General features: G+C 33.6%; 1 protein-coding gene across 1 annotated transcript; it reads right to left on the reverse strand.

Moving 5' to 3' along the window:
• Positions 1–9,618: 9,618 nt before the first annotated feature.
• On the reverse strand, positions 9,619–16,506 carry LOC143626832 (digalactosyldiacylglycerol synthase 1, chloroplastic-like). The gene is made up of 7 exons (XM_077096789.1): positions 16,408–16,506; positions 15,358–15,390; positions 15,199–15,286; positions 14,227–14,705; positions 13,047–13,313; positions 12,626–12,978; positions 9,619–10,254 (listed from the first exon to the last, which is right to left on the reverse strand). Exons 1-7 carry the CDS (start codon positions 16,429–16,431, stop codon positions 10,020–10,022), a joined length of 1,479 nt encoding a protein of 492 aa, XP_076952904.1. The 5' UTR covers positions 16,432–16,506; the 3' UTR covers positions 9,619–10,019.
• Between the last annotated feature and the right edge of the window lie 345 nt (positions 16,507–16,851).

A 16,851-nucleotide genomic window follows, 5' to 3' on the forward strand; every position in this document is an offset into this window, starting at 1 on the left:
AATAAAATCATAATTGCAGCATTGACACTCATTAGAAGACTTTGGAATTGCATATTTTTAATAACCATTCTAAGCACTACAAAATAAATGAATATCACATAAAATGTTACATCTATCTTTACTAATTTCTAAATAACTCCAATTTTCCCCACTCGCATTTAACGAAAGACTTCCATCTAAGAAGCTTGCACCTTTACTAAATCCACCTTATGTTGATTAAGTATCTCACTTAATGATAGGTTATGAGTGTTTTGTGTTTGTTGTTCTTCAGTTGGTTTAGGAAATTGTTCGGAAACGCTCCCTGGTGTTTTGGTCAAAAATTACTAAAGCAATAATTGAACCAATTCGTTAAGTGAGGTAGGGTGCTCGTCAAAGTAAAAGGGTGACACGGCGATGTAGCGAGGAAAAGCCTTAGATCCTGGTGAGGATACTCAGAAAAAACCTCAGGAGAGGAAAAACATCTCCTACCTCAATTTATTAATAACGAAAAAGTGATTACAGCTCCAGAAATTTGATGAGAGCGACGACTATAGTAGAATAGTGAGTGTTGTGAGTGCAGAGAATGTGTTCTAAATCGTTTCATCAAGCCTCATTATATAGAAAGCAAAATTAACTAAATGCCCTATAAACCTGGAAATCCTAGCTGTTAGATCGTTAGAAGACTTATTCTTCTACCCACATGCTCCTTAACTGGTTCTCCGATTATTCATTATTCAGGTAAGAATTAGTTACCCTAGCTGTTGTGAGCCGTTATAGACTTGAGTAGCCTGCAAGCAAAAATAAATACAACTTATAGTTGGTTAGTTCAGAATACTGGAGCTTACTAGGAATCCCAACTACCAGAATACTTGTCGGTATCATGTTCGAGATAACATGACCCTTAACACCTTGTATATAGTTTTGGTATATTGCTTTGCCTGTGTCTTCTAAAATCATATTATGCAATATGATACACATATACATGACATCGCTCATTTTCGCCCATCGAGTGTACACGAAAGGGGTTTTTTCACATAATGCCAACGTTTTTAAAACCCCGAAACAACTCTCAATATCCTTTCGCGCGAACTCTTGTTTCTTCTTAAAATATTATCTTTTTTCTTCGATCGGGTTTTAAAACATTTTGTCGATGATTGAGTACTCCGAATATATCCCATCTCCCAGATAGTATCCGTGATGGTAGTAGGTACCGTTGGCATAAAAGGGTAAGACCGGTATGCTACGGCTGATGTAATGCTCTAACACGAGCGACGAGTTGAGAACGCTTATGTCGTTGTTGGACCCGACAGCGCCAAAGTAGGCCGATCAAACCCAAAGTTCCTGTGAACAAATGACTTGAAGACTAATCGTTGGTACTCCATGGTCACCACGAATGTATTGACCTCGCCATACGGTTGGATAGTTAGCCCACTCCCAATGCATGCAATCTATATTCCCGATCATATCAGGAAAAGAATGTTTACTTTCGTGTACTGGAATATGCGACTTAGGTCGTTTGAAGTTGGAATCCTCAGATAACGATCACCGTATAATTGTATTATTCCTATATATATAAATGATTAAAACAATTTAAGTTAAAAACAAGTAGGTTAAAAAAAATTAATTTAAACAATTTAAAATAATTATTAAAACAAGTAGGTTAAAAAATAATTATTTAAAACAAATTAAATTTTGCTGTTGCAAAAATTCTCTGATGTGTCTCGTATCGTTTTCTCCGCCATCTTTAAATACTCGTCGTTGATGTTGGTTGTGTTTCCGTACGCGAGGATGCGTAGTGCGGAAGTACACTTTTGGATGACGATGAATCATAAATATCTTCTTGCATCGCATTTTTATTGAAAATACGGATACTCGCGCTCCAAATCTTCCGCAATGCACAAAAACAAACGTCTAGACATTCAAAAACGACGTTCAAACTTAGCGTCCTCGTATCTAAGCGTGTCGTTGAAGTAGTCTTTCATCAACGATCATTCGCATCCACACGGTCTCGAATGATATACGATCGCCTATGCGCGGCCGAGAACTAGTGGAACTAGAAGCTATCTTATTTGTCATGGCCCGAAATGCACTCACGTTCTCACCTCCCTATTTTGCCGTCTCTTGCATAATCTGATCTATCTTCTTCTTATTCTCAATAAATTGTTTCACCATGTTGGAAGTATTTGTTGAATCCATTTTAGTAAAGAAAGTTGAATGATATTGGTTTTTGTAGGATGAGTTAATATATGAAATTGTGAAAATGGTTGAATTGGTTTGATATTTATATTAATTTTATAAATTAGTTTTTTTAAATATGTCCGACCGTTGGAAAACGGCCAAATAATAATATTTTACAACGGTCAATAGCGACAAATACATGTCGCCCCCTGTCGCCCTCTTATCGCTGGGGGGGGGGGGGGTGTTCTCGCCCATGTCGCACACTACCCCTTACCTAAATAAAAATGTAACACCTCAAATCTGAGGTGTGTCACATCGATAGAGTTTACACATGCAACATAGTTCTTAAACTTAAACTTCACTATTAGCAACGGAATTATGTCTCAAAACATCCCATGTACACAAATGGATTACAAATCCTTATTTAGAATTCTTTATAAATGATAACATAAAGAGATGCCAGTCTAGGTCAGGTAGCCTGCTCCAGTATCGTCATGACCAAATGTCCCCAAAAGGGCATGTACTTTACCTGTAAAGCATACTTAAAGTTAGTGTTGCTGAATGAGTTATAGTCATACTTAAAAAAAAAATAAAGATTTAACATGAAACACAAACGTATCATTTTCATATTACTTTAGCAAAAACTTTAACTAGTATTTCAACACACTTCTATTAACTATAACACTAAACTGCCATATTGTCATTCTTCATCTAAGTCAAATTCTCCTTTTGTAAAGGTTTGCAACTATAATGATATCAGGAATGGCCGTTATCCTTCCAACTATAACTACAAGCTATACAACTATGATAAGCTACAAAGGCATTGCCCTATAACTAAAGTCTTGTAGATAAACCGCCTATATCGGACTCTCCCAAAAGAAAGCTATACAACATCCATTATATCTATTCATCGATGAAGAGATATAACAAAGTCGACATTGTATTATCATTGAAAATCATTACCCTCTGTATTTACTTTCAAAATTATCAATTTAACTATAAAACATGCTTATTTTAATATAACACTTCACTTTACTATAAAACAGGCTATTACGTTTTTTGTCTAGTATGCATACCGTCCAAAAAACATGTAAAAGAGGGGATCTAGATTTCACATATCGGTATAACTGAAGTATACTAAGCTACCATTGTATTGCATGGCAAATCAGTACAAAGTTCACATCTGAAACTATCAGTCTCCATTGTATGCGAGCACTATACCCTTAGGTGAAAACTCCCATGTAGTCGCTCGTCAAGAATAAGCCAAAGCGTAAGTATGCGCTTTAATTAAAGTACGCATATATATACAACCATAGCCTGCACACATGTTGAGCACTCCTCTATCCGAATACTACACTTTATGCGATTACTTGGACTAAGCAAACACTATTCTATGCATGTACTACCTAAGCGAGCAATTTACCATGCAAGTACCCGTGTTCAGCGGGTCATGCATAGTAATGTTATGACTCCAAGATCAGCAAATATAGTTTTTAAAAGATTGAGTTTTGCGATTCAAAAAGGGGTAGCGGCGCAGCTTGTTGCCCGCTTGCCTTCTGTTTCGATGTAATCCAATAAACAATTAATACGGCAATTATTATTTTTAGATCTTTATGAGAAGATTTTTTAGTACTAGATAATGCGTGAACTTAAGAGTTCACGCATACTATGAGTGCAAGAGCTTACTAGTTGCTTTGAAGAAACCTTAGTTCGTGCATACAATGCATCTTTCGCGATATAACCATTACAAGAATATATCTTACAGAGATGACTTGATAGTTGTGTTCTTCATGTATGTTATGCATCACAATCTTCTTGGTTTGGAATCAAATGTCTTATTGAGAGTCCCTTTACTACTTTCTCAATGGCTTGCAGATATGAGCCGAAACATGGTTAGAACATCATGGTGTCAAAGACTTTTCTTCGGGTACTATGAAAGCCCCGTTGCGTAAAAAAATATTGATGCTTCTATGCTTATGAATGCCCAAATAGGCCAACTTACATGCCATGATTTGTGAAGATAGTTTCGAGGAGGCATATATGGGTCAATGCAAGTCCTTAATGTAAGTACTATGGCCAAGAAGAATTCTTAGACAATAACATATAGAGGCCTACGATTTTATTAAAGTCATCAATCAAGGTAACATAGTTTGTACATTTTCAACATTATATTATAATTATCATACTTACTATGTAATTGTTTACTTATTATGTGAATAGATATTATTATAATTATACAAATGATAAGCTTATTAGATTAGGCTCAAGATTATTGAGCCTAGTAAAAATGTGTATATGCTCTTGTCCATAAAATGAGCTCGAGACCTGGCTCAAGCTTGTATAAACTTAATTTTATTCAAGTTTTTTTTGTAGTCAAAAAATGCAACATAAAATAAGTTGCTTTACGCATACAACACGTACAACGTATGTCATTGTTATAGTCGAAAAACGTGGCATAAAATATGTTGTTCTACACACATGAAACATAATAACATATGCCATTATTGTAGTTGAAAAATGCGACATAAAGTATGTTGTTTTACACATATAAAACGTAACAACTTATGTCATTATTGTAGTCGAAAAATGCAACATAAAACATGTTATTTTATGCTTATAAAACGACAAGACATAAGAACATATGATTGTGAGAAGAATGCACAACCTCATTTTTCATTCCATGATGATGACTTTCACATGTGACATGACAACCAAAGACTTCGTTTATTTGCGGAGGAAATTCTCTTTGTACTTGATTTCGGAAAACGAAGCTTCTAAAACTGATCTGAAAACAAGTTAGGTGCATTTGACTATCAGAAGTTGCCTTCAATGACCTTTCAAAATAATTGCCTAATCCAGTAAACATTTATATGTTTTTCGAATATTGTTAAAACATTTTTTAGCTTTTTAGCTACATATGTAGGCCCTAGGTTTACCGGCACTCACTGAGTTTCAGAATTTTAATAAATCGTCAATATAAAAACTGGATCATTATCATCATCATACTCAGTAAATCCAACCAATAGCAAAGCTATGGTAGGGTCTGAGGAATGTAAGATGCAGACAGCCTTACCTCTACTCCATAGAAATAGAGAGGCTGCTTCAATGAGACCCCCACATTGATGGTGACGTTGCATCAAGCCATGGACATAAGGCACGTAACATTCAACCATCAAGATCCCAGCCAATTTGTACCCTTGTCTTTCGGCTATCAGCGCCACCACATGATGCCTGATTAACCTTCCGCCACTTTTAACACTATTTTAACGAAATTAATAAAATAATGCGTAAAAATTAGTGCAATTTCACTTTATATCCACCCAAAGGCCCACACAGTATATACATTATATGCGCACAAACAAGGTGTTATAAAACACTGAAGTAAACCCTATATAAAACATGAATGAATAAGGGAGCTAGTGGGTAAGCCTTTGACTTCTAAGTGAGGGTCCCAAGATCAAATATGCTAAATTACCTCTTTTTTAGATTTTTTTATAATACTAACTAAAACTAATAAGGGTTTCTTTAAGTGGTGTTTGCTTTAGGAAAAAAAAAAGCCTTTCGAGAGCTTTTCTGTCTTTATTGTATAGATCACGCACTGACATGAGCTTTTACAGAGTGTTTGTTTTCTCACAGATTTGTGTGGGCTTTTCTTAGTACAGATCCGGCCCAACCATTTTTACTCGTTCTAACCTCATAAACCATTGTTCTCCTTCACAGACTCTCAACCCTAGCTACCACCCCCTCGGTCCTCACTAGTCGTCGCCCCTCCACCAACGTCGTCCCTGCACAACCCCTACTACACCACCTATCGAAATCCAACACTCGGGGCATAAACCTATTGTACCCTACTTCGCTACCTCTCATCCCCGTTGTTCTCCGCCAACTCCTGCCGCCTCTTTAGAATTTAATTGTTAAAATTTTTATTCATTAGGTTTTCGTGTATTTGAAAGTTAAAATCAATATATATAGCATTTGTGAACTCATATTGACAAGACCTAGGTTTGATTTTGCTTGAGGAGATTGAATCATTAAAAATCGGTTTATTTATATTTCAGTTTATTTTAACAGTCTGCAAAAGTTAAAAAACAAGCAGCCTTCTTATTACAGACTGCAGACCTTTGGTCCACCTCTTCTTCTACAAAGGTCTGCAGATGTGGTCCGTATACTGCAGATATTTTACCTCTTAAAAAATAAAAACTGCACCTTAGTGCTCACTTTAACATTTTACGTGTTTCATCTTACGTTTCATTCCATCGCGTCGCTCACCGCCGCCTACCATCTACTGCCTCGCCGCATATTCCACAACTCTATTGCCCTCCTCCCCCCGAATTCCACCCTGCGCTTGACCACCTTCGTTGGACTGTTTGATCCATCCTTCCACAACCGATGGCTCCACGACTCCGCCGATTTAGATTATCCGATCTAGAATCTCCAATTTTGCATAACTTCATTAAGGTAAACTAATTTCCATTTGAATTTGATATTTTAATCGAATATGGTTGTTAATTTGTTGAAACTAAAACGATTATGTTGAAATTAAATTAGAAAATTAATTCTGATAAATTATTAATTTGTTGAAACTTGAATTTAATTTATAGGTATATATTATGAATATTAAGAGAGATTTTCAAAATAAACCATCAAACCTTGAATGAGCATTTTAGTAAAGCCAGGAAAATAGATTGTAATGTGGATACTTTCACCATGTTTAGTTGATGCTAAACATGTTGGGCATTTTTGGAACATTGAAAATCAGAAATAAGTTAACAAAGTCTTCGTAAACATTCTTTTTTTTTTTTTGAATTTACAAAAAGACTTTCATTTACTTGAATTAAATTAATCAGGAAACAAGAAAGATTTGGCGGCTACAAGGTATCATAAAAAGTAAAAGGGGGAAAAATCAAAATAGCAAATAAATCGTTTGGCAGCTGATTTAGAATTTTATTGTCTAAAATATCTTCTAAACAGTTTAATTACATCATTAATCTTGAATTGTTGTATTTGAACATTTTACTTTTGTAAAATATTAAGAAAAGACACTTTACATATAGGGAAAGTGAATATGACGGAAAACCCATAAAGCTACGTCGTGCTTATCCAAACAAAATGTTAGAAGCACTTGTGATTTTTTTAACCGTCGAGCAACAACATTTCGTTTAAGTAATTAAATAGTCAAGTTACTCTATAAAGGAAGACAAAAATAAGAATGATAAGAAGGATTTGTAGTAAAAAAGAACCTAAAAAAATCATAACTCAAAATTTTATAAAAAAAAAAACGAAAAAGTAAAAACACAAAAATATTTCCACCGTCTTCCTCGTTCTAAAAAAAAAAGAACAAAAAGTTTAGGAAAAAAGATCATTGTGCCTTTTTATTTATCATTGTGTTTTGTGTTTATTTTCGTCATTGATTGTGTCTTTCTTTTTCTTTGACATTGTGTCTTTTTTTCTTGATATTGTGTTATATTACTCAACATTGTGTTATATTTTAGACGGCATTGTATTATATTTGTGATTTATTGTGTCTTTTTTTAATTATCATTATGATTTTTGTTTATTTTCGTTATTCAATCAATCAATAACACCCAGTAAAATCCCATTAATAGCACAAGTGTAGCAGGGTCTGGGGAGGGTGGGCTGTAGCCATACCGTACATCTATCCCAAAGAATAGAGAGGTTGCTTCCAGAGGTTCGTCATTGTGTCTTTTTTTTAACGGAAATGACGGAGGAAACATTTAATTTTTTTCTTTTTTATATTTTATTTTTTATTTATATTTTAAGTTATGATTTTTTTATTACTAATTTAAAAAAAAAATTAAGGGGTTTTATGTATGGTCACACATTCTTCTCACATTTCTCTTTTCTAGAATATGACTTTACAATCAAGTTATATAAGGAGATGTTGGTGTGTAAGTCATATCAAATTTACAATTGAGATTATTTGGGCGTGACAAATGAAAATAATATAAAAAAATATGCATATATAATGTAGAACACTTGAGAATTTATACATAACACCAAAACTATAAGGCACATATAATGTAGAATACTTGAGAATTTATACATAACACCAAAATGGAAGGTGTGAAGTACCAAAATTATTTCTGTTGAATAATGTTTAGCAGGAATAATTTTGATAGGGATAGGACTAAGGGTAATCATGTTTTACAAATTTTCCACATTGCATAAGTTTTTCTTTTGTTTTTTTTTTCTTTTTTCTTTTCTTGCTCTATTACCCCACACCCGTTTCACATGGACCAATCAGTCATAGGTTTATTCCATAACAACTATTCCTAATTTCTTGTAGTGTCTCAATCTAACTTGTTTCATTTGAAAATTCTTTATATTTGAGTTTTAATTTCCTAATCTGCTCAATAAATCTTTAATGACTTAATTGCAGTTTTGGTCCCTATGGTGAGACCCAAAACACAACTTTTAATCCCATGTGGTTTTTACGCAACTATAGTTCTCGTGGTCTTTTTTTCGCAATTGGATCCATCGTCAAGTCACAACACGAGTTTTCTATAAAAATGCACTAATACCCTTGCAATTTGCAACCCTATGGTATGATATTATTGCAAATTGGATCCTCTCTTCTTTCTCGCTCTCTACAGTCTACACCACCACTGGACACCACCAAAATTCTCAAACTTGAAGAGGGTTTTCGTCAATCATGTTTAAGGCGCTACACGAGCTCGAGTCGTGCTTAGGCTCGTGCATAGTCATTTCTCAAAATATAAAAAATTAAAACTAAAATCGTATGAATTAGTTAATTATTATTAATAAACGAAAATGTTTTGGCGGCGGTGAAACCCTTTCCATGGTTGTCGGAAAGGACATGAAAGTTTAGTTTTGTTGGAGATGAAGATGCAGATGTAGTAAAATGTTAAAAAGGCTCGATAAATAAGAAACATTTAAGTTTTTAAGATAACGAAGGGTAGATTGGTCATATTTTATAATCTTTTAAATAAAATAAAGTGAAGAAGGACATGCATGATATTTTAATCGGTTTTAAAGAGTATATTTAATATTTTGAAGTTTGGCTGGATATAGATGATATTTTGTATGTTTATAGGGATATATATGAAATCCACCCCTTTTAATTTTACACCTTACATGGCTCGTGCACTGCTCGACCTAATTTGTAACTTCGTTCCTGAGTTTAGAGCTTTCTTTATAGTCGATCGCATACCTTGGTCGTTGGTGTGATGAATTAAATAATAAAATAAGTGGGTGGGGGGGCTATAAACCACTATACCCGTAAAATAAAAATAGTCCATCTGCTAACATAGCGTCACATGTTAAATTTTCTCTCATTTTGTAGCCTTCCACTAGACAGTCTAATAATCTACAAAATATAGCGTATATGTACGGAACTAAAGTGATTCTAGTTTAAATATAAAATATCTTCTATGCAAGTAAGCTTTATAAAGAAAGATTAATTACCCAATAGTCCAACACAACTAATACACAACACTCAAAGTCATATGTGCTAAACCAACTTAACTACCATATAAGGCTTAATTATAAAACAACTATTTTATACTTTATACATAAAGAATATGGAGAATATGGTTATTACTTTACTTCTATACCTATATTTACCAACCATAAATCGGGTTTTCGACACGTGGCGGTAAAAGACGAAGATCACTAGAGTGCTGCATGTTATAATCCCTAGTACCCGGTACTGCACCGGTGCACAGCCTCAAAAACTCGTTACCAGTAAAACAATAATGCGCAATAGCTAAGGTTCCATCGATCAAGTCAGGAACCAAGTTTGACTTCCTAGTCAACCGGCTAGTCTTGTTTAGTATCTTGTCAATGTCAGAATATTCCATGAACCGTTGGGTCGCGGCTTCTCATGAAAGACTGAACCGCTGGTCCGATGTGAGAGGGTGTGGCTCGTTGTTCATGGCTAAGTTGATTTTTTCTACAAAGTCTTGTGGTGAGTTGTAAGTTAAGCAGTTGGGAAATGATCTAAAGAAGTCATTTGAAGGGTGGTCTGCACACACTACAAATTTTCCCATTGCGAGTGCTTCGGCTGTTGCGGTGCATAGCACATCACTCACACTCGGGTTTATGAACACTTTATAACTGCGAAAAAGTACAAATTGTAAACAATTTTATCTTTTTTACCTTTGTTATATCTCTACTACATATAAAGCATGAGTGATTGGCAAAATTAAGAATGTAAATTTAAGAGTTTTACAACTCATAAAGCACATGTTACAAGCTTCAAGATAGGCAAAAAAGGTAACTGCAACATCAAATATAACGTGTCTCTCCATATTAATTAGCATAGTTACAATTTATACCCTTTAATTACAGTTAACTTTTGTAAATTTTAAAGATTCTTACATAATTACCCCCTCATCTTTAACACTCATTTTGACAGTTTCATTTAAAATTCTTATTCTTTATATATATTTTAATATATTATACTATAAAAAATGGTGGACTTACCATTGCGAAGTGCATATTTTTTGCAACGTTTCGATGTAAATTTTATTCAATATCAACTTATCAACTAAAACGTACAAGTTTACTATGCAATATTGTACAAGTTAATTAAGCATTATTATAATATGGTTGGTAGTTACAAACTTTCAAATTACACCCCTATAACAATGAACCAGTTTTCCCTTTGAAGCTAACAAAATTAAAAATTGTTTATTAAGATATTATTCTTATAATCTAATGTCAAATGAGATACATCATAATTTCACATATTTATTTTTACTAAACACAATTAAAGCATGATAGACCAAATTCAGATTCCTTTCTTATATTTTTAAAATCACGTCTGTTATTTGTTATATAACCAATATGTGAAACATCATTCCACTTCAAAGCATGTATATTTTGAATAGATGAAATTATTTTCAATTGTTTATGAGCAAAAATGAGGGAAAATGATGAAATAAAAATTAAAAAAAATCACATAATCATAAATATTAAAACTATATATGAGTAAATACAGACGCATTTTTACTTCAAAAAGAATATATGCATTATGTTGACTGGCGTAAATGTATAATCACATAAAATAAAGCTATCATTCCATCGGTTTAACATGTCACAAACAATTATATAGCACACATATTACAATGATTAAAATGCATGCAGTTGTTTTTTTTTTTATGTTATTATGTATAAAATGTTATCGCACTTCCATAGGAAGTGTTCAAATAAGAATTTGTTTCCCGTATCACTTTAGATTAGTATCCTCATGGATGTTTCGTTCGAGATTGTCAAACATATAAGTCGAGAGAACCTGATTCTTTGCCTCACACCGACTACCAAATTGACAACAAACTACATATCCTCATGAATGTTCTGTTTGAAATTTTCAAGCATAAAGTAAGTTTCTAAATTATTTCTAAAATTGTCCTAATCAATTTAATTTTATTTAAGTTTCATGATAGCATGTGTTGAATAATTCTCTTACCATTAGATAAATTTTTTTAAGGTGATGCAGTTTTAGGTAAAAGATTGCAAGCTATATTTAAATGTGAAACAACTTCAAGTAAAAAAAATTAACTGTAATATATACTATATTATATAAAACGATGAAACATATATGAAAAAACAAAAAGGTAAGTTTATATAAAACTTAAGAGTTAAAATAATTACAAGTTTAAAATATATCGTAGTCCCAAATTGAGTCGAGCGAGTCAGCTTGATTTTTAATCAAGTCGAACTCGAATTTAAGATTTCAGCTTTAATTTCGAGCTGAGTTGAATCGGCAGGGCATTAAGTTTGAGTCGAACTCAAGCTAACCTAGGCTTGGTTCGCTAACAACCTTTAAGTACTGTTACCCGCTGCATCGCGCGGGCATACGACTAGTCATTTGAATGTATGTGAAATCATAAATTAAGGGTGTGCATGAAACAAAAAAATTGATAAAAATTTATATGTAATTGAGATAACTAACAATTTGGTTTTATGTTTTCGTGAAAACCGAATTTTTGGCTCGTTTTTGTTTTGTGTGTAATAAAACCGAGAAAAAAAAAATTAAATGTATGGATATTGCATTTTTAATTTCGAATGTGAAGTAAATTAGTAAGAATTTAAAAAATAGAATAATCCATCACTTATTAATTAACAAAAAAAGATTTAGGCCCAAATTCATTAGTTTCAGCCACCCAAATATTTCAATCCTAAATGGTAAAAATGAACCGAACCGAATCAAATATATGGTTTTTCATTTTTAATTATGAATGATAAGTAACTTATAAGAATTTGATTAATAATCAAATTAATCATGAATTTGAGCCAACATGTATAATAATCAATTAATCATGAATTAACAAAAAGATTTAGGCCCAAAGTTTTATGCCTAAATTCACTGTTTTGTGACAAGTTTTTTCAGTTCATATAATTCAGGCCCAAATGGTAAAACCGATAAAACCGTAACCGAACTAAACACCCTAAAATATAAATATTGTAACTGTGTAAGAGTTACCTGTGAAGTGAATCATCTGCATGGTCTATGCCTTTCATGAAGTTCACATTCAACTTCAATTTTTTGGCTGCGTGTTTTACCTCGTTAGCGTCCTCACCGTTGCCATAAACGTCAATCTTAAACGCACTATTAAGGTTATCCTTTTGTTTATCTAATAAATCAAGTAACTCACGGTATCCCTTAGCCCAAACCATCTTGCCCAAAAAATACGCTCCTTTCGAAAACGATTGATGCCCGTTTTCCCTTTCTGCAGCCGTTTTCTCCCCGATTTTCAAAAACTTCGGGTTCACACCATGCACGTTACATATTACAGATTTGGGTAAATCTTGGGTTGCAGCCGATAGTCGAAGCACCTAAACATATAATATTAAATACCAGATACTCACGTTATAAAAGTCTGTAATAAGTAGATAATAAGTACCTTGTCACAGTATGCTCTTGTGACCAAATTGTTTACATGTTTCACGAAAAATGCTTGGAGGGTCCCGTTCTTTTCCCGCTTTATATACTCTAGGTAATTTGTGTGAACGATGCCAACGACATGATTGAACTTGTTGGTCCAACGGTTACCATGATGATACCAGTTTAAATGCTCGGGTTCTTCAAGAATTGCAATGTCAGCATCTTTAGATGAAATGAAACTCGATGTATCTCCAGCGGGTATAATACTACGTCTCTCTTTTTGAAACTGATATCGTAACAAATAAATGTATCTGTCAGTATAATTTCGCATAGATAAACTTATCGCGTTACTGAAAAGGTTATTGCATATAAAGGTAACTACATAAACATTTGGTTTGATTTCTATATCGGGTCAGACTTTGTTTTTAACCATGCAAAGACTCGAACTTTGTAAAAAAGGTTTTCGTTTAGATTAGTCTTGTAAGTTTGATGGTTTTTAGACGCCACGTTAAAAAGTCAACACGGTCAAAGTCACCAACATGTCTGCAAGAGGGACAGAATGAAGTTTTTTTTGGAAGATTGAGCCTTTTATGGTTTAAACAAAGTGTGACCCGAAAACAGGCCTTGTTACTCTAAATGATATATCGGGTCACACTTTGTTTTTAACCATATAAAGGCTCGAACTTTGAAAGAAGTTTTCATTTAACTGCCCTTTAAAAAAGTCAACATGCTCAAAGTTACCGACATGTCTCCTTGTTTTGTCTGGCTTAGCGGGTCATTTTAAATCTAACATTTTGAAACTCTCTTTGCATACAAAGGTAGCTACGTAAACATTTGGTGCGGTTTCTATATCGGGTCACACTTTGTCTTAACCATGTAAAGACTCGAACTTTGAAAAAAAAGGTTGTCACTTATGTCAGTCTTTTAAGTTTGACGGTTTTTAAACACCACGTTAAAAAGTCAACATGGTCAAAGTTACCGACATGTCTGCTGCCATGTCCTTATTTTTTACCAGTTAACCGAGTCAGATTACTCTAAACCTAAGTTAGCCGGTTTTTAGACACCAAATATAAAAAAAGTCAACATGGTCAAAGTTACCGCCAGTCTACTATCATGTTCTTATTTTGACCAGTTTAAGGGTCAGACCACACTAAATGAATTTTTTTTGAAAGCATGAGTCTTTTTATTCAAAAATTTACCTTTCCCGGATAGAATGAAATTTTGAAATCGGTTTTGAAACCGATTCGTTCTTCAAGCCAACTCCGAATATAAACTTCTTGTTCTTCCGGTGAAGTGAACGTAATAGTATTAGGATAAACCAACTCTTGATCTTTCCTTGTAAGCCAAGGAACCAACAATGTAATACTTTGTTTCCTAGATTTTGCCAAATACGCTGCTCGAAACAGAGGATTTACCGCTGTCCCAGTCATCCATGGAAGACTAGCAGTTGTCACAATGGCTACATGCCTTTTACCACTTTCATGATTACTAACATCATCCCATAATCCACTATCATAATTATGTCCTGTGCTATGAAGAACACTAGCAATTCGTGTATCTAAATCTTCGATTATGATATCGTTTTCAGGACTGAAGGATTCGCGAGCGTGAATAGGAGTTAACATAAGTTGGTTTTTTCTTTTGGTGCATAAACTTTGGATTATTTTGTCAGAAACATCTGTATTGTGCAACAGAATATATGCTTAAGAATTTAAATCAGAATATTATGTTATGCAGTCAATATCAGTGGTATCTCTGTTATCGGTCCTCATGTGGAATATCAGTCAGAATATCAATACCAATCATATCAGCGATATTGACAGATATTTCACCGATATTCCTGATATCAGTGTTTTAAGACTTAATTTTCAACTTTTAGTGATTTTAGCGTTTTGATTCTTAATTAGTTCCTACTTGCTACAATTGTTAATGTTTTGCAAGTTGCAAAAGGATAATTTGTTAATAGTATGAGAGTATACTGAATTGTTAGTGTTAAAGTGCTATATATATAAATTTTGCATGATATTAAAATTACCGATATCCCACCACGATAACCGATATCTCATATATCGGTCCTCAAACGATATCCGATATTTTTCCGCATTAACTGCTTAGGATTATGTAACCAAAATATAATATATATATATATATATATATATATAACTAATTACCTTTCTTGACACCTAATTGATCTAAAAGTGGTCCTGATTGCCTAACTAAATATGCAACAAGTTCTGGGAAATCCAATGGTGGAATGTCCTGTGACATAGAAACATTATGAATATAATGAAAGTGATTTTATATGTTAAAACTTAAAACTAAATTCATACCTTTGAGTTGTCTGGTTCCTTGCAAATAGATTTCTGCAAAAATAGAAAAATAAAATTTACAAGACCGTTGACGATAAAAACACCCGAAAACACCAAAAAAAAAGTGCCTAGTCAGCTATCACATAAAAAAATTAATTCTTTAAAAGCTCACCCAACAAAATAAGCCTAAAGAGTTCTTAAAACATTGCCACATCATCACGATATTTTTACTTTTAACCGACCATTTCTCTCGGTATTTTATATATTAAAAGTACAATGGCCCCACCAAAATCCGGTTTTTCTAGTTCAAGCCAAGAACTAGATAACAAGCCGAGCTACTCGCAGGCTACTCGAGCTTGGATCGATAGAAAGCTCGAAACAGCCACGCCCGAGCCTCAAATAAAGCTTGTTTAGTTATCAAGCCAAGGGCTCGAGTCTTGTGTATTTTTAAGTTTTACCTCTTCTAGACTTCTATATATTAGTTTCACACTACAACGAGTGAGCCGAACGTTGGCTTGTTTAAGGTACTACACGAGCTTGAGCCGAGCTTAGGCTCGTTTAAGGTTTTCTCAAAATATAAAAAAGTTTTAAGTTTCACCTCTTTTGGACTTCTATAAATTAGTTTCAAACTACAACGAGCAAGCTGAGCTTTGGCTTGTTTAAGGTACCACAGTAACCACACGAGCTCAAGCTTAGGCTCGTTTAAGCTTTTCCCAAAATATAAAAAATAATTAAATATGTACATATAAATTAATTAATAAAAACAAACCAGACAAGCCCAAGCTTGAAAAATGACCCGCAACCAAAGTTAGTTTTTTTAAAAAAAACATGAAACAAGCCGAGCTCAGCAAAAAAACAAAAGACACCATGGTAAAACCAGATGATGTGACGTTTTTCGGGATTATAAAAAAAACCATCTTATCAACCACGTGTCCATGCTCTAATATTATTATATTTACATTTTACGATGTGTTTGTTCTATTTACCGCGTAAGTAATACCACTTACACCGGTACACAGAACAAAACCATAAAAATAATATAAACCGATTAACCTTTAAAAAAACACTTACCAGACTAGATTTAGCTTTAACCATAAACTCACTATTCTTCCTCTCCAACTTCTTTAACCCCACCTTAAAATCCCCAAAATACCCTTCACGACCATCAGCTTTCTTATTCTTTACGCCAATGCGTAAGTTGGGTCCAGGGGTAAAATCGGAAAACCGAGACTCCGGTACGAAAGAAGAGGCTAGTGATTTAAAAGAATTGGCTCGGTGTTTCATTAAGCGAATATCGGCTCGGTGTTTTTCCAACCAATCATATTCACCCATACATATTTTATATTTAATAAAAGTATTAAGTAATAAGTTTAATAGTTTAATGTTGGTTAAACCGTTACGCGTTTTTATAAAGGTTAGTGAGAGCTTACATGCCTATGTGGCAGCAATGTGGTTGGATATTTTTCACGTTTTTTTTTTACTTTTTAGTTAAATCACCAGATATGGTATCTAGGG

The sequence above is a fragment of the Bidens hawaiensis genome, unplaced genomic scaffold (genome assembly GCF_021521415.1).
Source record: "Bidens hawaiensis isolate Kalapana, Puna unplaced genomic scaffold, B.hawaiensis_p1.1 tig00004525_1, whole genome shotgun sequence".
NCBI classification, from domain to species: Eukaryota; Viridiplantae; Streptophyta; class Magnoliopsida; order Asterales; family Asteraceae; genus Bidens; species Bidens hawaiensis.

What these genes read in the sequence shown, in the direction of transcription:
- LOC143626832 (XM_077096789.1), bottom strand. Translation starts at nt 16,431, where the DNA reads ATGGTTAAAGCTAAATCTAGTCTG. An exon ending in TTAAAGCTAAATCTAGTCTG is followed by an intron (nt 15,391 to 16,407) that starts GTAAGTGTTTTT and finishes CTATTTTTGCAG; the next exon opens with AAATCTATTTGCAAGGAACC. An exon ending in AGGAACCAGACAACTCAAAG is followed by an intron (nt 15,287 to 15,357) that starts GTATGAATTTAG and finishes TCTATGTCACAG; the next exon opens with GACATTCCACCATTGGATTT.